We start from the raw sequence: 23,704 nt of genomic DNA, 5'->3' as shown, positions 1-23,704 counted from the left end.
TTTGATGATATAATTGTGAACAAAATAATTTTATATATAACCTATTTACGTGGAACCTTGTTTTAAATTTTCAATCCTTAGCTATAAAAGTTGAACATTCTATACATTTTTAACCACAAATTAATTATTAAATTTTAAATTTGATAAATTTTGTCGAAATTAAAAAAAAAATATATAAAAATAAACCCTCATCGTTGTAAGATCATTGATCAATACATTCATCGCTCTTCTCAGAACCTAAAATATAAACGAGAGTGTGTGAGCACACCATTAGGGAAGGACAACTTCTTTCATAAGTATTGGGGCCCGTGAAATTATAAGTGAATTAGGGAGGGAGTGAGAAAAATCAATACAATAAAAATAAACGTGCACTCCACGGCCACCTTGCATAACTTACAAAATAAATTAAAAAACGTGTCGTTTCGTTTTTCGTTACGATTGTTTTTCCACCCACACCTCAAGAAAGAAGTTTTACTTCAAACGGTGGACAAATTGGTACCGCTCTGTTGTACAGTAGCTGTAATGGTTGTGCTATATTTAAATAGGTACCAAAGATTTTACAAATATTTTAGTAGTTCTATAAAATAAACCTACTAACTGTTAGCGATCTTTTTTTATCCGCTCAGGGCAGCACTGTCGGTCGACCTAGCGGCACGTCTCCGCCGCCGTAACAAGGCCTGTTTCGCCGATACCGTAGAGCACGACGTGTGTGCTCTCGGTCGAACCACCGTTTATTTTATTTATGTTTCGAATAAGTTTTACGCTTCGGCGTCGTTCCGCGTTTTTAATAATAAATCCTAGTGTTACTTAATAAGTATTATTTGTTTAGTTATTTAATCCTGACAACCCCCGTGTATTTAATCGCTTTCATAACTCTAAAATACAGTACAAAATAAACTATAATATAGAAAGTAGGTAACTCATTGTGGTGTGTATGTGTTGTAGGTATTAATTTAAAGTTTAAAATAGCCTATTTGTAAACTTTATTTTTTTAGTTTAATTGTTTGTTTCTATTCATCATTCAACTAATACAATAAAATATATATCAAAACAATAGGTAGATTAAAAATTTTAAACCAACGTGTAAATTATACTCTTTAAAGTAATAATTACTTTAAAAATAACTACTTTTTAATTATTAAAAATACCAGTATAAATATTGAAATATTATATTTAATATTGATACCTATTTTTTTTTCATTCAAAACGAGAAACACTTCTATTGGACCTTTTTCATTAAAGCTATCAAAATTCTGTTTTTGTTTTTATATTATTTTTTTTTTTTTTTGTTATGAATCAAAGTCTAATGCTCCTTGTAAAAATCATCCTAGTTATACCTACCAAAAAAAAAAAAATAACGAAATCAGACCCCTCTTCGAGGCATGAAAGCTTATCCTAAAAGCATATTTTGATAGAAAAAAGTCGAGCTTTTCATTTCTAGTCGGTGCACAGTTTTAAAATCCAAAAAAGCTAGGCTGGCCAAAACTAAAATACCTAGTAGTTAGGTATGATAAGAATTTTTTTGATAACATTTAATATTCACTAAATTAAGTGATGTCATATTATTATGATATTAGATATGTCTTTCCACCATTAATGACATATTTGTCCGTTATAATATACGTCTTTTTAATAAAATGTAATTTTTTAAATAGTTGAGATAAACATAATAAAATATAGTTTTCTTAAATAAATACAGATTTATTTTAAATATAATTGTACAACAGTACAAATTAGGTACATCAATAATTAACTAAATGAATTTAAAAATACATTCATAATTAATCGAGTAGGTAATATTAATTGACGATTCGTAAATCGTGAGTAAATTGTTCGAAATTAGAAACTAAACGTTTTAAATATTAAAATGTGCAACTTCAGGCAGCTAGATTTAAAGCGTACCTATATCGATTCCGTCGATTTTGCATCGACTCCACTGCGGCTACGGTTTATAATATTATATAAAAACGATTTTGGTTTTTGGTGCAACTCTAAAACAAATGACCGTAGATACATACATTTTAACTGAATGTTTATATTAGCATATTCTATACACCATAAAATTGTCCAAATATTTTGACTTATTTTGAGCTGTTAGCGGAAATTTTCAGTTTCCATTTTTTTTAGTTTTTTTTTCTATAAATATCAATAAAATTGTATTTATTGGTTAAAAAAGCTTGACAATTTAATAGAAGGCTCCTAGTATATTGTTTCAAAGGCGGATAAAAAAAATTAAAAATACATAGCCACAATTTTCTTTTATAAGCATCTAAATTTCAAATATTAACAAAATACGTAAAAATGACGAAAGTTTGCAAATTATTTTGAATTCAAAATTTATAAAAATTTTTCTTTTTAAATCTAAGATTTTAAAATGTTATAAAAGACTCCTCATAAATTATTCTAACTTTATCAGCAAAAAAAAAAATGTCTACAAGAGAGTCAGATTATATTTTTACGAACGTTTGTAGTTCATATTTTTACAAAATTGGATATCCAATCGATTTCTTATGTAGCGATTTTCTTATTTAGTTGTAATGCCTACTCAATGATATCACATTATGCTGCGTTAAGAGGACGTGATACCTGCATGTGTTGTCTCCGTCTTACAAGTGCATAACATAGCACATTATACGAAAAACAGAACACGTGTAGCTCCGTTAGCTTAAAAATTAGAGTAAATTTACCTCTTATAAAATCTAAAGGAAAGATTATTATCTAGACAACCTCGTGAGATTTTTATTATATTTTAATTTTAAAGCGAGCTATGAGTATTTTAAAATTGTAAATTGTTTGTGCATTTTAAACATGGCAAATGTTAATTAAATGTTTATAATTAATGGATTTTTCATTATTTTATATTTATTCAATATCGCAGGTAAATTAATAGTAGCAAATTTAAATTTTGAACACTAATTTGAAGTAAAATATTAAACAGGGGTGGACTGGCCCAGGGTGCTATACACCGAGTAGCACCCCAGGGCCCCGTTTGTATTTATGATCCGGGCCCCCGATTACCACAGTCAGTATACGGTATAATACTGGTATAATACGGTATTATACAAAACAAAAATAAAATAAACATCTAAATAAAATTTCAACATCTCTACAAATAAACAACATGTTATTCTTAATTTTTTTTTATATTTCTTTATAAAACTAAGGGCCATTTCGTAATTTAGGTAGGTTTGAAAAAAAAATTACGGGCCCCTAATTTATTTTGCACCCTGGGCCAAAAATAGCCAGTCCACCCCTGATATTAAATAATTAATACATTTAAATATTTATTAAACCATACATTGAATGTTGTCAATTAATTTATAATATATCAATTATAAAATAATACCCATTTATCTAAAGCAGTAGGTTCATTAGTTGAACCAAAGTTAAATGTAAATTGCTAATTTAAATAAACTATACTATTGTCATTCAATTTAAATAGGTATTAATCAATATATTAAGTGTTTTCAATTGATTAATAATATATTTATTTTAACTATCCAAAATTTCAGGTACATTAGTTCAGTGGTGCCAAATTAAATTAAAACTGACAGTTTAAATAGTTCTATTGACCAACCCCTTATTCAAACAACTGAAAAATGGACTTAACTAATTACGTATAAATAATTTAATGACATTCCTGTGTTTGGATTGTACCGAAATTAGATGATAAATTAACATCTTATTCAAACAACTGAAAAATGGACTTAACTAATTACGTATAAATAATTTAATGACATTCCTGTGTTTGGATTGTACCGAAATTAGATGTTAAATACCACTTATGGAAATGCATCTTTATTAAATAATAATATAAAGAACAAAAACAATTCAATAACCATATAGATTGTAATATTGTTTAACTTTTTAGTTACAAAAAAAATACAGTATTAAGTTGAAAAAAATTATATACAAGTATTGTAAATAATATTTTTAATTAACAGAAATATATACAAATTAAATGAATGGTATGTTATGGATAATAATGCAGTTATTACCTATTATAGTGTAATATGTAATGAATAAATAATGCATATTATAACAAATGATAAAACATAATAGCGATGATAATACATTAATAGGTACCTAATAAGTTTAATATATTTTAAAGTAGGTACCTATACTTAACAATGTATACAACATTGAAACACTGGAAAAAGTTAAAGTATAGAATAATAAGTTTTAAAACAATTCATAGCAGAGAATTCTCATAAAAAAAAAAAATATCAATATGAAAAAAAATGAAATTGTCAATACTTATATTGAAAATAGTCCATTTTTGATGAGCAAGTAATATTGTCACATAGTTTGAAATATTGCGCACTTTTGTATGATTTAGTCGGTCAAAAAAGTTGATTGAGAGATTTATTTACATTTGAAATACCTATAGGTGTATATATTTGGTATATATTATCACAAAATGTAGTTAAATAAAATTGAGTTTAAATTTTAATTAATTCTCAACAATTATACTTCATTCAGGAAATATTTCTTAAACTACCTAATCAAAATCGTAACTACATTTGTCGGTCAACGGTCGAGTAGTACATCATCAGCTTCAATATCCATAGAAAACCAAGGTATGGCATCCCTGGGGATATCAGCCCTTCGAGTTCTAAGACGCAGTGTAGATTTGATGTGATCGATAAACTAATCATAAAACAAAAAAAATTATTTAAAATTCTTAAAACTTATATGGTTGTTTTATTAATATTTACTTCAGGTCTGGCTTTTTCGGTTGTGACAACCCAAGATGTATCCATGAATTCGTCTCTGAGTGCACCTAAATCTAATGCGTAACGATCCTCTGTTAGGCCTGTTAACCAGTCATTTTCACAATACGATAAGTCAACGACTATATACCCTAAACTATTTCTGTCGTTTAAATGGTGCAACAAGTTCTGCAAAGAATGATACAAATACAATATAAAATGTTAGTTGAAACCATAGATGATTTGATATTAGGTATATGATATTCAATATACTGACGTGGAAGTTAGCAGTAGGGACTACATCGGGCGTCACATACAGTATGCTGTTTAGAGTACTTCTTATATTGGATAAATCATTTATAGTGGTTTTTATATCATCATATTCTTCCGAAGACATCCCAACATGAATGTGTTCTGCGTAAACATCTGTACGATTCAAACGGGATATTTGCTTCTACGGAAATAACAACTTTTTAAAAATGTTTTTAACTTGTAATTTTTTGTGTTTATCAAAAGTGAATGCTCCTACTTCAATCCGTGACGATACACCAACAACAACTATTGCCACCTTTTGAGAGCTTATTACTATAGGAAGTTGAAAGCATGTAGTCCTTCCATGTCCCTTTGGCAACGAAACAATCACGTCAGATTCTCCTTTAAAACACAACATTGTATTAAATATTTAATAATTATTATGGGTAGGTACTACGCATATTACACACGTAAACAGTGGCCAGGAATTTTGTATTGTGGAGGGGGGAGGGTAAGTATACAAATACAATATGTCTTTTATTTTTTTTTATTAATCTTGATAAAATTCTAAGGCCTGGCTACGCCACTGCACGCACATGATTATATAGGTATCTATCAAGAATACATAAACGTAAAGGGAACAGAACGGTGAGCGGATGACAAATTGCTTATAAGTTATAACATATTTATTTATTGTTATAATTAATAGTCTGACCTATACAGATAATATGGAACCCCGACAAATTGTTTTCGTGTGTGATACATCATGAATCTTTTTTTTATTGCCACATTATACATTTTAATTAAAGTACCTACATAATGTGTCAAACGCAATGTCGATATATCCATTAGTATAGTGGCCCATGTTTAAGTGTCCAAATGTAATTACCTAATTGATTGAATGCAATCTGAAACTTTAGGTAAATATTGCTATGAATTCTTATTCTGAAAATCGTTACTATAATATTTCTTTCCCAAAACGTCCAGATAAATTTGTTACATTTTTTACATAGATAGGTAAAAATATACACTGGAATCTCGAACATCTTGGTACCTAGTTATTTCATATTGGCTATTACAGAATACAGACGATTTATTGAATTACCAAAATACCAAGATTGATTTTATAATTATTCGTGGTCCACATTAAGAACTTTGTTATTTCACCGGACACACTTTTTTTTTGCAATTTTAGATTACGAGCGGAGCGATGAATGTATTGGTTTTACAATGATGTGTGTTTTATTATTTTTACTTTTATTTTTAGGGTCTGTGTACACGATAAGTAGTCGAAATAATACTTCGATTTTCAATTCAGTATCTTGTACGATGGAAAAGTGAATCTAGTTGTGGCATTTTACCAAATAACCATTTTAATTATTTTTTTGTAATTTTTTAATATTAATATAAATTACCGGCTATCGTATTAAAAATTAGTAATAACAATATAAGCATAATATAAAATACTTAAGACTGACAAACAGTCTCCACTCAGAATCGTTTTTCGTATACAGTGATATTATATCAGTGAATTCAAATCCAATACCATCTATAACAGTGACCCACATGTAATCTACTGTAGGTACAGCAGACCGACATCCACTTACCCGCTTTTGTTTATAATTTTTTTTTTTAATTATACTTGATATATCAACGAGTTAAGAACGATGGTGCAATCAGAATGTGTCGACCGAACTTAGTATTGAAGTTATAACCTAAAGAAGTTTTGAAGTTATAACGTAAGAAAATTTTGATTTACTACAAAACGCTTTTAATTTTCTAGTATTTTAACTTTCTAGATAAGGTAACAGAAAATTAAATAAAAAATTATCTAGACGAAAGATAAGATTACCTCATTTTCATCTAGATAAAAAACAGATTATTATACAGCTTTAGATTTTGTAAACTAAATTATAATGTACACTATACCTACACTGCCGTGCTAAGCAAAAGTAGGTACCGTAACTCGAAAAAAAAATGAGTTAGTTACGGCGTCTGATAGGTTTATCAGTTTTACAGTATAAATGTAGATAAAATACCAATGAAATTACATTGAATAGGAAATAAAATCATTTAATTTAAATTTTAAAACGCCGTAGGTAACAAAAAAAAAATTAGAAGTATAGGTATTAAGTAAGAACGTTGCATCTTACACTTACTAAGCATTAACGCCGTATAAATCTTTATATATATAAATGAATGTATGTGTGTCAGTGTGTGTGTCCATGTTACCATGGCAACCATTTATATATTATTTTGAGATTTCCGATGGAATGTTTTGCATTTAAATGGTTGCCATGGTGATATGTAAAACATATTATTCATATAGAGTTGGCAATTTTAATGGGCAACGAAGTGAATGGGATAAGATATTTTTATATACATAGATAGATTATACCTCTGAGCAGAAGATAGGCTAATTTAAAAAGGGAGAGAACCAACCCCGGGAGGTGCTCAAACAGGGATTTTGATATTTCATATGGACATTTTTGTTTATTAAGCAATTATAATAAAAATTATTGGTTTAAAATTGTTGTTATGGTAACCGTTATATTATAAAAAAACAGATTATTCATATATCGTTGGTATTTTTAATGGGCAACGAAATGCACGGGATGAGATATATTTGTGTATACATGTATATATAGATTAGACCTCTTTTCAAAATATAGGCTAATTTAAAAAGCGAGAGGACCAACCCCGGGAGGTGCTCAAACAGGAATTTTGAGATTTCCGATGGACATTTTTGTTTATAAATGGTTGCCAAGGGTTTTGAAGCTATTATAATAATAATTATTGGTTCCCGGGAAACGAAGTGCACGGGATCAGCTAGTATATTATATAAACGCCAATTATTATATATTATACGGCGTTTTCCCATATCCAAAATTTCCATGCTCTACCCGAGTTTCGTAAAATGTATTCACGGTGTTTATCCATTATAGGAGTATTAACAGCTTTATTGCTAGGTAAGTTATAACATAAATGCAGGGGCGTATTTACGGGGGCAGATATGGGGACAAATCCGTCCCCATGGCTCTATAAATACATGTCTATTATTATATTATAATTATTACATCGTAATCTGTAAGCTAAAATTCTTGTCATCCACCCCTATACAAAATACTAAATACGCCACTGCATAAAAGTAACTTTTATTCGTATTATGAGCGAATAATACTATTAAATTATTATATCCTTGCATTCCTCGTCAAAAAAACTATAAGGGTGGATATGTTTTATACTAAATCAAATAGACTAACAAATAATAAAGGTATACTAAAGGAAAAATACAAAACTGCATTTTTTTCAAAACTAATAAATTGCTTTTTACGGCGCTTTTGCTTAGCTTTTACTAGGTACCCGTAAACACATTTAGAATTTTATATTTTATATAGTTTATCATATGAATACCTACAGTATACATTAAATTAATAATTTTGGATAGAAAAAAGGGAACGTTATTATTAACATTGGACATTTTAAATTATCTAGACACTTAATTGTATTGTTTAATGAATTAATAACTTTTTTTGACAAAATTGATTTATTGCAATACGAACATAATAATCAATGAAGATAATTAAATCTAAAAAAATTGACAATTTATTTTGTTTGGTTTTTAAAATTAAAAATTGAAAATTATTATGCAGTTCGAATGATGCCTTTTGACCTAATTGTTGCATTTGATGCTTTACTTTAAATTTCAATTAAGTATTAAAAATTATAGAAAACCGTGAAAAATCAAGTGAAATGAATAACAATGTAATTTAATGCTCTGCAGGTAATCAGATAACTGTTTTATTTTTCTTGATATAAAAATTAACTGTCTATTTATGTTATCTTGATAAAATAAAAAGATAAACATTTTTATCTATACCTATAATGCACAACACTGATTGCTATTTACAGTGTGAAAAGTATATTTACTAGAGCAGGGATGGCAAATTGTTTCGACGTTACGTGCCAAAAATTACGTTTTATTCGAGATTGCCATTATATTATGAAAAATGTTACATGAAATATTGTAAGAAAAAAATAATTCGTCATTAAGTTTTAATTTTTTTAATCTTTTCTGAAAGACGTCAACGATATTGAAAAATTACTAACATTGAAAATAAAAATAATAGTTATATAATATAATATTATAGGTATATACCTATAATATAAATATTTTGATTTTCAGCGTGCCCTCAAAATTTTTTCTTGTGCCATCCCTGAACTAGAGGTTCCCCACGGCTCACATCTCCTCTATTGTACATAATTGTATTGCTCTATTCGGAGTTTTTTCGGGAGAACGAGCTATTCTAAATCATAATTATGTATATGTAGGTACCTACCTAACATACATACCGAAAATTAAATATACAATTGAAATCTAATGGAACGGATGCCTTATATTTTGTATTTAAATATATATTGTAGGTATTTACTTTTCAATATTTTGACAATAGCATTTCTTTGGGTTTTGCTTTTAAAATGCTTGTAACTGAAGTAGTCCTCCAGCAACGCGTTCAAAATTGAATCTTCAGGCGCACTTTTAGGGATGTTGTCGTAGTTTATGTTAACCTCTGTCATCTTATACCTGCGTTATAATTATTATTAAAATTAATTATACCCAATCGTGGTAGTGATTTGTAAATACGACCAATGAAACAACGTTTTATATTATCGAATGAAACTTGGCACGAAACAATTTTCAGACCCATATAATATAAAATTGGATGTACCTACTGGCCCATTTTTTGCTATAAACAAAATAATATGATAACATTGATAAAATGATTCATCGAAATATGAACTATCTGATTAATCTGACGATCATTATTATAATGTGTTTAAAAGAAAATTAATATCTTAATATTATTGTTGAAAAATCATGAGGTCAACATTGATAATTCCGAAAATTGAAAAAGTAGTTTTCAAGAACGTCGGGAAAAATAATAAAGGATAAAACGGAAATTTTTACGCAAAATCAGGTTTTGACAAAACTGATTTTGATCTTTGGTATAACACTAAAAAAATAACGATAGATTATACATGACATTTTCAGGGAATGTTTATATTAGCATTTTCCATACACCATAATATTTTGACTCTTATTGAATTATAAGCGCAAGTAAATTTGATTTTTGTAAGGGCACATTTTTTTTAAAAGTATTTTAAGTCTAAATTTTGACGTCAAAATCTCGAATATTTGCAGATTATTTTGTACAGTTAAAAATGTATACGATTTTTAATTTTTAAAGTTAAGAATTTAAATTTTTAAACAGTAGGTGTCCCATATTAAATAGTATATACTGTAACCAAATAATCTAAAAACGATATAAACACATTATTTTTTAATATATTATATTTTAAGTTAAAATTCGGATGAAATCAGATATTTACGTAGAATAATTACGTTTTTAGTCATTTGTGTAGGCCGACAGACCGCGTTTTGTTCCGAATAGTTTCTCTTATGAAAACGATTTTATATCATTGAATTTAAATTAAAAACATCCATTACAGTGACCTACATAACACCTATACAACATTACCTACCTACAGCAGAGCTTTCCCCCCTCCACTGTCCTGCTATTTTTTTTTTATTATCAAACTTAAAAGTACGATTATAGTATTATAATATTAGGTATTAACTATTAAACTATTTTATTTTAAATGTACTAATAAACAATACTATTTAACATAGGTATGACAAAATATAGGTAATATAATATTGTACCTAATGAAAATAATGTTATCAATTATCATATTTTGTTAATTGCAGAATATAGGTCAATATAGGAAATTTTATATACGGAACCAGTTTCCCGCGAAGATCCATTGGTTTATAATAGGCGATGACAAACGTTACGTACCTTTTCAAAATCAACAACGGTTTTTGCAAATTACAATATATGTATAATGTGGTATCGGTTATCGGTATCGGTTTGGCTTTTTGAATTATGACAATATTATGTAAATTATGCACGTGAGTGGTATCCGGTTGAGGTTTTTGAATTATGACAATATATGTAAATTATGCACGTGATTGGTATCGGTTTTAGTCTTTCGAATTATATGACAATATCAGCCGGGCGCGCAAACGTACTGTGAAATAACAGTGCGACTGACGACTGTTACACCGTGTCTCTGTGCCGTTGGTAAATTGCTGTAGGCTGGCGCCTTCTCACTCCACTGAGTCGTGTAGCGTAATACAATTAGTATAGAGAGGGGGTACCTGTGTAACCAGTATTTCGTGAACACACGTCTTCGTTTGAGCTAATTTATTGAATAAAACCGATATACATAAACTTATTTTATAATGAAATCAATAATTGAAGTACAATAATGTAGATATAATCGCATCCTCTATTTCTATCGAATAGAAATTTGGAATTTCCACTGAAAACCACTTACGAGGAACCTTATGTTGAATTTATAAGTTTTTTGACCGAGTGAAAGTTTTTATCGACATTAGTTTTAAAAAAACTAATAGAGATGGAAAATTATAATATATGCTTGTAAATAGCACAACATGCGTCAAAATATTTTGAAAATATTAGATAGAACCATTTCAATCTAAGCCGGTGTAATATACGCCTTATACACCGCGTGTTTTGAGACAACCAAAATAATAATAATATGTATATAGTTTATAGACCTATAAGCTGGCGAAAAGAAACATACAGCTATTAGTCCAATTTTAATTTTGAATACCTACTGATTTGAATTATTTTCTGTGTTTTGTAGAAAACTTTTAAATTTGTTTTGTCTCATCAGCCCTTGAATGTACATATTCATTTTGAGAAATTAAGTAAATTCATTTGAAATCGTAGTACACTATAGTATACAGACAGTACAGTAGTGCCTACACACTCTTTTTATCAAATATGTATCTTCAAATAAACATAGAATGGATGGCAACGAATTCAAATATTCAAAATTAAATTTGGACTACCAAAAGTGTGTTAATTTTTGTCAGTTTGACTTTATATATTTTGTCATTTTTCGATTATAGGTACTCGCGCAAGTACAAACACATTTCCGAACGTGTCCACTGTGGCAGTGTAATCGAAGACTTGTGCATGCGCGTAAGTGTGTTATAGAATGTTGTCGTATCGTTTCACCCTCAATACACAATGCCACAATACACGTTTAACAAAGACATTTTGACTGCACCCTGACTGTACGGTGGTGGCGACGACGGCTAATATGTGCGTGAAATGGTGGTGGCCGGCTACACGTGCGTTTGAGTCGGCGACTGTCCCAGCGGGGATTGCGGTGGTATTAACCGATGTATATCTCGAAGACGCCATAAGTGACAATAGCGATGTCTATAGACACAATATTTATTGTTTGTCCGGCTACGAATCGTCACAAGAGGGCCTCTCATAATTATAATAATTATTTTTTTTTACATCGATATAATCTCTATAATACCACTAGTAAATAATTGTGCAATTTTGCAGGCATTTGGCACTGACGATCGTCGAAGATAACTACGATGCTATAAATCCATATTATTTTATTGGGTAGGTAATAGGCGTATATTCGAGCCAAAAACGTGTTAAAATTTAAATGATCAAGTGCTGAATATAGTGAATAAGTAGGTACCTACTAAATAATTTTTAAAATATTAAATAGATTCGGTTATTTTATAGATTCTGAGCGGAGCGATGAATGTATTGATTTTACAATGATGTGTGTTTTTTTTAAAATTTTTTTTAGTTAATTTTTTTTTTGTGTGTCTTTCATCACTGTTTGGGGCAGTAAACTTTCTTCGATTTTCTACAACAGTATCTTGTTCGATGGGAATGTGAATCTAGTTGGTGCATTGGGGAGGTCAAAATTTCAAATTCCTAATAGTTTTCCAAAGTGCCGAGAAAAAACAATTTAACAATAAATTAAGGGTATTATATGCGTTGAATGGTGGTGGCCGGCTACACGTGCATTTGAGTAAGCAACTGTCACAGCAGGGGTTGCAGTGGAATTCACCGATGTATATCTCGAAGACGCCATAAGTGACAGTAGCAATGTCTATAGACACAATATTTATTAGTCGTCCAGCTTCGAATCGTCACAAAAGGGGATCATATTATTATTATTATTATTATTTTTTATATCGATATAATCTCTATACTTAATGCCAATAGTAAATAATTGCGCAATTTTGCAGGCATTTGGCACTGACGACCGTCGAAGATAAGTCGATTCAATTAGTTTTGAACTATTTACGGACATTTTCAATTTCTAATTTTATTAGTTTTTTTTTTCTATGAATGCCATTAAAATGTTATTAGTTGGGTAAAAAAGCCTGAAAATTTAATACAAGGCTCCCAATATATTGTTACAATGACATTTGAAAAATATTAGAAATCCATAGTCACAATTTATTTTTAAAACAAAATACAAGATTCCTTATGAGTTTGTCTACCTTTATCAAAAAAAAAAATCCATAAGAAAGTCAAATTAAATTTTTATGAGTGTTTGAAGTTCATGTTTTTACAACATTTGATACTCACTCGATTTCTTATGTAGTTATTTTCTTATATTATTGTAATTTAAAAACGAATAACTCTATAGATACATACAAATTTTGCTGAATGTTTATATTTTCATTTGCTAATAAAACCATAAAACTTTGAAAATTATATTTAAAGAATATGTTTGTTCCGAATTTTGATTAGAAAATTGTTTGTAACTATTAATCTTATCATATCTGAAAAAGTAACAAACAATATTTTCCATTTATTTTTGAACACGTAACCACCGGGATAATATAAGTAAAATAATCTATAATATAAAAATGAATCGCAAAATGTGTTGGTAAGCGCATAACTCAACAACGCCTGGACCGATTTGGCTCAAATTTTTTTTAAGATGTTCGTAATTTTATTGTCAGAAGGATCTTACGAAATAAAAATTTAGGAAAATCCACCGAAAAAGTAGGAAATCTGGATGTAAAGAATACAACAGTGGCGTAACAGTACAATAACGATAACATATAAGTTATAACCCTTAATGTATTAATAATACGCATATTATAATAAGACGAAATAGCTACGCAATCGTTGACATCATGTTTATGAAAATAACTTCAGCGTATAGTCTATAAATATTAGTTGATCTTATTATTTAGGTTGGATATAGAAAAATATTTGTATTAAACAATTTTAAATAGTTACGTATTTTTTGGTTATTTAAAAAATTACTGAAGACCTGGCATCACTCATCAACTGTCTCATAAGCACTAAAATTGGTAAAATTAAACCATACACATATAAGTAGAGGATAGGTACAATTTAAAATCTCTTAACAATAAATTAATAAGAATAATAAGCAATTTTATTAGTAATAATCTTATGCTCAATGAAATATTCTTGTATATACAACATTATTCCATGAAACATTGAAACTGGCTTATAATTTAAGTGGAAATAAATACAAACAAACCTTGTAACAACAATTAAAATGTAGGTAACACATTTATAGCCCTGAAAAGAAATCTATTGGTATGATAAATAGATATATAATATTATGCCGTAGACACTTCTTAAAATTGATCTTTTTATCGAAAATTATGCTTTTACGAAGTGGAAATGGCTTTTTTGTCACGCTTACACCGAAAGTTTAGTTTTTTACACAATATACTTTTTTACACTTTGTGAAATACCTACGAAAATATTTCATGAAACGATCACTTTTTCACGAATTAGTCTCTTTTATTTGAGATTGTGGATTTTTTTTCATAATATTGCCATTCACTTTTTGAAAACAATGATTGCGTAAACACTCATTCTACATTTAACCCTGTATAATGTTAATATCCTAATTTGTTAAATTTGTAATCGCCATTCCGTCAGAGGTAGGAGCCCTATTATTGTTAAATGGTAGGTATAGGTACCTTAAAGTTTCAATTTTTAATTTTTTAAAAAACCAAAAATATTATAAATATTATTGTAAAAGAGTGTAAGATACCTAGTTAGTATGTGAATCTTAAATCTTAATAGTAGGTATAGGTACCTAATTGGTATTCGCATAAAAATGTTGTCAATTAAATTGGTATTTCAATATAAATGTAATAACAATGTGTATTAAAAACTTATAATAAGATGTACGACAACAAAATCACCCCCCCCCCCCTCCCACGTATTCAGAATAATATTGAGAAGACGATATCTTAATATTAATTGATTTTTATACGAGTGGTATTTACCGAACGCATTACAAACGATAATAGCCAATATTATGAAAACCAGACGGTGATAACATTAATGACAAAATAATTACCGACGATCAATACAGTCTCGTCGCCCGTCGGCGTACAGGAACTTTGATGTCTTCAAAAGAAACAAAGATATAACTCGCAACGTTTTACAAACAAAGCAATTTAACCATAAAGAACTACAATGTCTACAAAAGCAATATTCAGTGACTACTATCTTGAACATTTTAAAAGTATACTAAACTGAATTTATTAAGACATTAAATTAATTTATTATTTAAATGTTGAGCTATAATAGTGGTTGACTGATAGCTTAATAATAAAATAAATAACTGAGATGATTGATACATATAATTTAATGTCTGCTAAAATATTCGTTAATAATTATTTTAACTATATATTAATATGTAATAAAGTGATTATCGAGTTTGGCAAGATTCATTTGTTGGACAAACAAATAACAAAATTATAAAATATAAAAAAATTATTTAAATTATATGTAATAATTATTATTAATCTATTAGTTACAATTATCTAATTATCTTAGATTGACTAAACTCGCGTCAATTGGCCATTCATAAAAATAGATTAGAATATTTTTATAATTTTAATAATTTCAAATAGTTTAAAATAATATTATTTTTAAACATGAGATATTATACTAATAAAATTGTATTTTGTTATAGGTGAATTATGTACTCTGCACTCGTTTATGACACTGTACTTACTAAAACTAATACTAATTTCTGATTGGTTATTACAGTTAAATTGTTAGGACATGTGCGATGCACAATAACGACCAACCAATTTTTTACCTAATGCGCTAACGACTAACTCCGAACCGCTTGTATTAAATTTTCACCTGAACTATGACCTCCTTAAAATAAAAATTTAAGTTGAATTAATCCATTAAACCTATTTATTTTTATTAAAATTTCAACCGTCGTTATACTATGTAAAAAGAATATTTTTTTTTTCGTCGAGATTATTTAAAACTCGATCCAAAATCAATAACGCTGCTTATGGAAAATGTCATTGACTTTTTTATTACCCCGAGCGATGCAATTTAATTTCCACATTCGATATTTACATAATATTAGATAACACTATAACAGGTAAACACTAAACTGCGGGACTTCAATATGAGAAAATATACCTACCTACCTATTGTTATTTGGAACTTGGTGATATTTTTGTTTGCCATTAGCATTGTTTTAGCAATTTAGCGCCGTCTACCCAATTAAAAATCTCCAATTGCGCATATGGGGATACCAATATATTACATATTCTTTGTCGAAGTATTTGAATTTTCGGTTAAGTATGATTAATTTATTTAATTTTTACATTTGATGATTAACATTAACAGAAAAATGCAAACGACTGATGATAAATTGTTTAAATTACAGTGATTAAAAATATAATTATTATAGTGCGATGATTAATAATATTCATTTCATGTTATTTGTATAGGTATAAAATAATAAAAGTTATAATACCTATAATAATAGTAATAGAAAAAATTAAATTTTATTCGGCTTATTGCAAAAGCTCAAACACTTCACATAGTCATACTGTGTAATTATTTTTAAGTATAATCTGATGTTTTGTTATTGATATAGTTTCCCCCTAGTATTTGGGCTAGTGCTAGTTCTAATACAAGTCTTACAACAAAAGCTTGCGAAAGTACAAATAATATGTGGACCATACCTACACATTATATTATTAATTTTTATTATAAATAAATAAATGTTCGTGTGGGAACTTACGTACGGATGTAATTTTTTTCGTGTGGGAACTTACGTACGGGTGTATTTTTTTCGTGAGGCCCGTGAGGGAACTTACATATGTACCCGCTTGCCTGGTATGTTTCGTGTGGGAACTTACTAAACACCAGTATAGTGGCTACCGACTCCGGTCACAGGTCGTAACAGTGCCATTTTAAATAATATAGCTATAGTATAGTAAGTGCAGCTAGTATGGTAAAGAGTATCACACTTTAGTGTGAAACCTTGGTTATAGGTAGTACTTTCTGTCATAATAGTACCATTATTCTGTGCGAAACGCAAATAAACAGAAAACCGTGGTACAGACGAGCATCTCATATTATCAGTCATACAGTCATACTGATTCTCGTTCATGTATTCCGATTGATAAATTATATTATGACAATATTATGACTAATTTACTTATGTACTAAACATCCTATATTACTATAGGTACTACAATAATTATTGATCGATTGATATCGTTTGTATTGCTCCACAATATTCTAATTAAATTAACCTAAGCTAACCTAAGAGCAAAAACAAAAACCTAGTGTAGATTAATTAAGAACGTTGTGCGAATGCGTAAAAACGCATAATTCGAAACTGCCTTAGCCTATACATTCAAAACGAAGTCTGGCTATCAAATTTTGATTGCACCATCGTTTTTAACTCATTGATATACATTTTTCAAAAAAAATATAACAATATTCTTAATGGCGCAGTAAACTAGAATGATGCGTAAAAATCGCAAAATAGCGAACTTCATTAGGCCATAACTTCGAAAGTAAGTCCGACCGCCGAATTCTGACTTCCCCATCGTATTCAGTATAGCTAACTACATTAGTCTAAAAAAAAAAAAAAGGGTGTCGGCACAAAGTAACAAAATGACGGTATAATAATTGGCATATTATTATTGTCGGTTATTGTCAAATTATTATAGGTACCTACTTACCTTTAATGAAGTATACCTACCTTACTGCACTACGTTTCTTCGCCATACGCATTAGTGCATTACAATACTCAGTTGCATGATAATATATAGATATTTATATTTTTGAGTTTTGTCTGCAGGTTATCATAACAATAAATACACTATAAACTATACATAGTATAAATTATCATACATATTGTAAGTACCTACGTACAGTCAGCAGAGCCGGGCCAACTGGCAAAACAAAAATTTGCGCCCCACCCCCCTAAAAAAAATTGTATTTAACTTATTAATTATTTATAAGCATAATCAATGTTTACTCTAAAGCTTAAGAGTTAAGTTTATTATTTTTATAATTAAAATATCAACATTTTAAGAATATTTCAAATTCAAAATAAAGATAAAAATAACGAAGTTAATTGATTTATAGGTAGTAGAGATGTGAGTGCTGTAAATTTACCAGGTAAATTTTTACCAAAAAAAATGTTGTATGGCCCCTCTAATCAAATGAAAACAAAAATGCCTAGTCTGAATCGCAAAGAAATATATTTTTTATCAACTGATACTGTGATATTTCATTTGTAATATTGATATACTTGTTATTGTTTATATAGTTTGTTATAGACAATAGTTTCAATATTCTGCCACCCCTACTATAAATTAGAACATTAAATATCAGTAGGTAATTAAGAAAAGTTTTATATACGCAGATCACAAACATCAAGAAGGACGATAATGTGATATTGATAATATACAATTTTTATACAAAAGTTAAGTCTAAATATAAATGTTTTGACTTAGAAATAAATAAACGTTATGTGAATTTTGATAGTTTAGTTTAATTTAAATTATTTATTAATTTAATATGAATAATCAAATATTCATATTTTATGAAATATACTAATTACTAATGTCTAATACAGAACAATACATAATTTAGATACATTTTTTAAATATTTTGTTGATTATAATTGTTATTATTAGAAAGAACTAGATTTAACAAGTAGTTACCTACCTATACATATAAGTACCTAATACAAATCGTATTTACTATTTACTAATGTCTATAATAGTAAATAATAACAATGGCTCTAAGATTTAGCTATTTTACCATTTTTACCAGATTATTGGTAAATTTACTGTGAAAATTACCGGTATATTATCGATATTTTTTTTTACGTAAATTCTCCATCTCTAGTAGGTACTACCTACTTTGATAAGACTTTTATGAAAAGAATCGTATAAAAAATTTAAACAAAATAATACAAATATGAAATAATACTTATAATTAAATAGAATTTTGTGCAACATATTTATTAAACAAATTTAACTTTTCTGGCTTCTTTGGAAGTAAATTCTACGACGATTGATGTTTAGTCCATCTTAGATGCACATTACAGTCGTTCCATTTTTATTATTGTCGGCCACAGGAAACTCATTGATATTTCCTGCGGCTTTTATACGTGTAGAAATATATACATTGTTATAAATAAAATGTATTACTTTACGATATAATTCGGTAGGTACCAGTTATCGTCGACCGTCGTGAATGAAAATCAATTTCAATAATCAATAGTAAATTTGAGGTTTAACTAGGTACATACATTTAAGTGTTAAATTTATAACACAGTATTAATCTACTCACATCTAATAACAAATATTAATATACTGAAATATTTTTTTTTTCAAATTCAAATTTAATGATATCAAATTTTGCACCCCTGGCAGGCGCCCACCTTGCCAGGCCCTCGGTCCGGTCCTGACAGTCGTTATGTATATGTACATTGTGTACATTGTGAGTACATTGTTGTACACGTATATCAGCAATATCAGCTGCATCGTATGTTTGTACAACGCGCTTTCAAGTAGGTACATATCAGACGCGAGTACATTGTGCTGCGTTATGTATTGTTGTACTAAAACGTCAACTCGTTGAAAATTATTATTATAAATGATACGCTGGCAAGTGTACACTGGGGGTGCAAGTAGATCTATTATAAAAAAATAAGGTGGGCAGTAAAACTAAAAAAAAACATATATATTCATATAATAATAATGCATTATTGTATGCAGGTTAGGTAAGGCGGTTAAGTGGATGTCGCTCTACTGTACAGTAGGTTACAAGTGGCACTGTATAATGAATGATATTAAATTTGAATTCAATGATATAATAGATGTATACGAAAAACGATTCTGAGGCTCTGAGCGGTGGGTGGTGACGGTTTATCAGTGTGGATATTTTATATTATGTTTATACGATACCTAGGTACATATTGCGTTATTGCATATTATTAATACGATAGCCGGTAAGGTGAATTAATATTATAAAATTATAACGAAATAACTAAAATCTTTATTCTTGGTCATTTAGTATGTAATTTCGTCCAAATTTGAACATAAAATAACTATTAAATTTTTTTATATTTTTATAACCTACTTTCGTGGAACCTTGTTTTAAAATTTCAATCCTTAGCTATAAAATTTTCAAATTTTATAAATTCTTAACTACAAAAATATTTTAAAATTTAAAATTTGATAAATGTTATCAAAAATTGAGCATATGTATTTTTAATATTTTTCAACTGAATATATCAGGAACCTTGAATTAAATGTTGACGCTTTTTAACCCAACAAATATAATTTTATTGATATTTATAGAAATTTCATATTGTCCTAAGCAACTCAAAACAAGTCAAAATATTTTGAAAAATGTATCAAGTAAGAGAATTGATAAAATAAACATAATATAATATTATGATATACATCTCAAGTTTCCATTCGTTTTTGAATTACAACAAGAAAATTACTACATGAGAAATCGAGTGAATATCGAATGTTGTAAAAATACTTCAAACGCTCATAAAAATTTAATTTGATTGCTTGTAGGCATTTTTTTTTTTTTTTATAAAGGTAGACAAACTTATGAGTAATCTTGGATAATTTCAAATCTTAGATTTAAAAAGAAAAATGTTTAGGAATTTCAAAATAAATTGCACATTTTCGTGATTTGTGAAAATTGATTTTAATATTTTTCAAATATCGTTGTCAGAATATATTAACACAATCTATTACTCAGAAAATAACGAGAAAGTCTGTAACTAGTAACGCTCTCACACATTTTAGAATTTAGATTATGAATAAACAAAAAAACAATGAATTTTCTTATATCAGGCTTATAATAATGTTTATAATTGATTAATTTTAAGTAAAAGTTTAAGACGATTAAAGATTTAACGCAAATAACTACTATAAAAAAAATGTACATCATAATATTATTATATTTATTATAATAATTGTTAACGGACCACCAAGATTGTAAGATATAAGTGGTCTGCTGACAATAGGACGTTGGGAACCACTATTTTAGTAATTTTTGATATACAATGTTCATAGTTCTGCCATTTTCACAGTAAATATTAGATTTTTTGGATCACCCCCTTGAACATGCCACATATAACTGACCATGGTTGACACACGCTGTAAAGCAGAAGTCCCGTGGTTTTCAATGATTGTCCTTGAGATTTATTTGTGTAAACGTGAATGCAAGTTGCACAATATAAAAAAATACATAGATTATCGAATGACAGCCCGGGCGAAGACCGCGGCACCGCAGCTAGCCATTAATATACCGTATACTGCATATTTGCCCTTAATAGTTTGGTATCATAAAATACATTTCTAAACATTTTTATAATCACCCAATTATTTCATACTTTATTTTTTCTAATTTTTAATATAATATAATAATACAGCTGTTAGTAATTGAGCATATCATAAATTATCTAAAACACCTAAATAAAACTTATAACACAACATTTCACAAATTGAAATAGTAAATTTAATTAGCTCATTTGTCTTCATTTTTTATTGGGTGTATGCCTCTTACCTACCTTGATTGCCCTAACCGCACGCCACTGTGATGTGCTGTACCTATATATAGGTACCTATAATTATTATTCATAATATTGTGAAGGTGCATTGAGCGACCGGCATTATACATACTAACCTAACCTATCCTAACCTAACCTAACCTATACAATACAATAATGTGTACGCACGTTCGAATAATACGGCTGTTTAAGTTTTTATTTTCGACGTGACGCGATATCTTACACATGAAATCGCATTGAGTTCGTAGGCAGATGCCAGTTAGGTTAGATTATATCTACATACAATTGTTATAGTGCAGTATTATAGGTACCTAATAATTGACAAAATATAAATTATTATTGTTGCTTATTGTCCGATTATTATAATTACTGGCATGGTTTTCGTCAAAATAATAATAAACGCATTACAATACATATTCGGTTTGGTACTTTCATGATCAATAATAAAGGTTGGATACCCATTTATATGATTATCATAATAATAAAATAATACACATTTTAGTTTTACTTAATAGGTAGGTAGTATCATACAAATTATACTATTATAAGTACACGCACAGTTATAGCATGTATATAGGTACCTATATTGTATAGGTTCGAGTGTATCAGCTACGTCGTGTGTTTGTACAAATTACCTACTTTCAGGAATCCAAACAGCGGCCAAAGTCCGAGGACAGAAAATAAACGCGTATATTCTAGTAAATTTTGCAAATATTATAATTTATAATAATGTATAAATGTATAAACATTTGCCAAAAAAGACAGAACTCGTATTATAACTATTACTGAATCTGGTAAGTCTTGTACTTGTAAAGTTGTAACAACTAGGTAGTTAAGTTACTAATAAAATTGTCTCCAAGTTGATTTGCTACTACCAAACTCGGTCAATGTCGAAATAGGATAGTCGAAATGCTTATTTTAATGCATGGTCAAAAGATTGAAAATTTTTAATAAAAGGCGTTGCTCGCGAGTTGTTCTTAAAACAAATTATAATTACTAAAAATGTATAAACAATATTTATTTTTATATGCTTTTGAACTTTTCAAGTTTAAATCTTAACAGAATTCGTAAAAATCACAAAAAATTTCGAATTATATTCTATTTATATTAAATATCATACAGTTTTTAATTTGGTAACAACAAATTTTTACGATTAGTGATTTGTTTTTCTATACGTAGTACGCGGTATGTTGAATTAATTTTCGACAATAAAATCACATATATGCGTATGCGTCAAATTGTGAACCCGGGAAAGATGTGCCTGGGGCTCCACCCATAGAATATGATTTAGGGTGAAAAGTCTTCTTTGGCGGCTGACACAAGTTCAAATTTTGACTAAATACGTAAAAATTACGGCAATGTTCAAATTATCTTAGACAGAAATTCATAAAAGTTTTTCTTTTTAATTCTAAGATTTGGAAATTTAATACAAGGCTCCTAACATATTTTTACAATAGCAGTTGCAAAATAAAAGGAATACATTGTCACAATTTTTATTTATAAGCATTTAAAGTTCAAATTTATACGAAATATGTCAAAATTGCGAAAATTTGCAAGTAATTTAGTGGTTGAAAAATCGTAAAAATTTTTTCTTTTATAACTAAGTTTTTAAAATTTGGTACAAGGTTCTCCATAAGTTTTTCTTTAAATATCTGTAAAAAAAACTCAACCGGACTAAGACAAAAAATTTTTACGAGTGTTTGAAATTTAAATTTTTACAAAACCGCATTAAATAACGGTTTAGCCTCAAACGATTTTTGATATTTGTTATTATTCAAAAAGTATGAGTCGTAGAAACTTGAAAATTTTACCAGTTGTTTAAATTTACATTTTCTTTATATAGTTTTATTTTCAAAATATTTCACTAATTTTTAATCTATTTATAGGCATTTGAATTAATCGATTTTTTTTGATTTTTTTTTTATAAATGTTGATAAAAAAAA

General features: G+C 28.4%; 1 protein-coding gene across 1 annotated transcript; it reads right to left on the bottom strand.

The window, feature by feature from the left end:
- Window positions 1–4,530: 4,530 nt before the first annotated feature.
- Window positions 4,531–9,542, bottom strand: LOC115033224 (ATP-dependent DNA helicase Q5-like). The gene is made up of 5 exons (XM_029485424.1): window positions 9,398–9,542; window positions 5,242–5,366; window positions 4,990–5,166; window positions 4,719–4,901; window positions 4,531–4,650 (listed from the first exon to the last, which is right to left on the bottom strand). Exons 1-5 carry the CDS (start codon window positions 9,540–9,542, stop codon window positions 4,531–4,533), a joined length of 750 nt encoding a protein of 249 aa, XP_029341284.1.
- Window positions 9,543–23,704: the final 14,162 nt, after the last annotated feature.

Source organism: Acyrthosiphon pisum, chromosome X, assembly GCF_005508785.2.
Source record: "Acyrthosiphon pisum isolate AL4f chromosome X, pea_aphid_22Mar2018_4r6ur, whole genome shotgun sequence".
Lineage (NCBI taxonomy): Eukaryota > Metazoa > Arthropoda > Insecta > Hemiptera > Aphididae > Acyrthosiphon > Acyrthosiphon pisum.
This window is presented reverse-complemented; position numbering and strand designations above follow the sequence as displayed.

Coding starts and splice junctions, on each gene's coding strand:
- LOC115033224 (XM_029485424.1), bottom strand. CDS start 9,542: ATGACAGAGGTTAACATAAACTACGACAACATCCCTAAAAGTGCGCCT. Junction 5,367..9,397: donor TATTGTCAAAATATTGAAAA/GTAAATACCTAC, acceptor TGTGTTTTAAAG/GAGAATCTGACGTGATTGTT. Junction 4,651..4,718: donor CCGAAAAAGCCAGACCTGAA/GTAAATATTAAT, acceptor TTTTATGATTAG/TTTATCGATCACATCAAATC.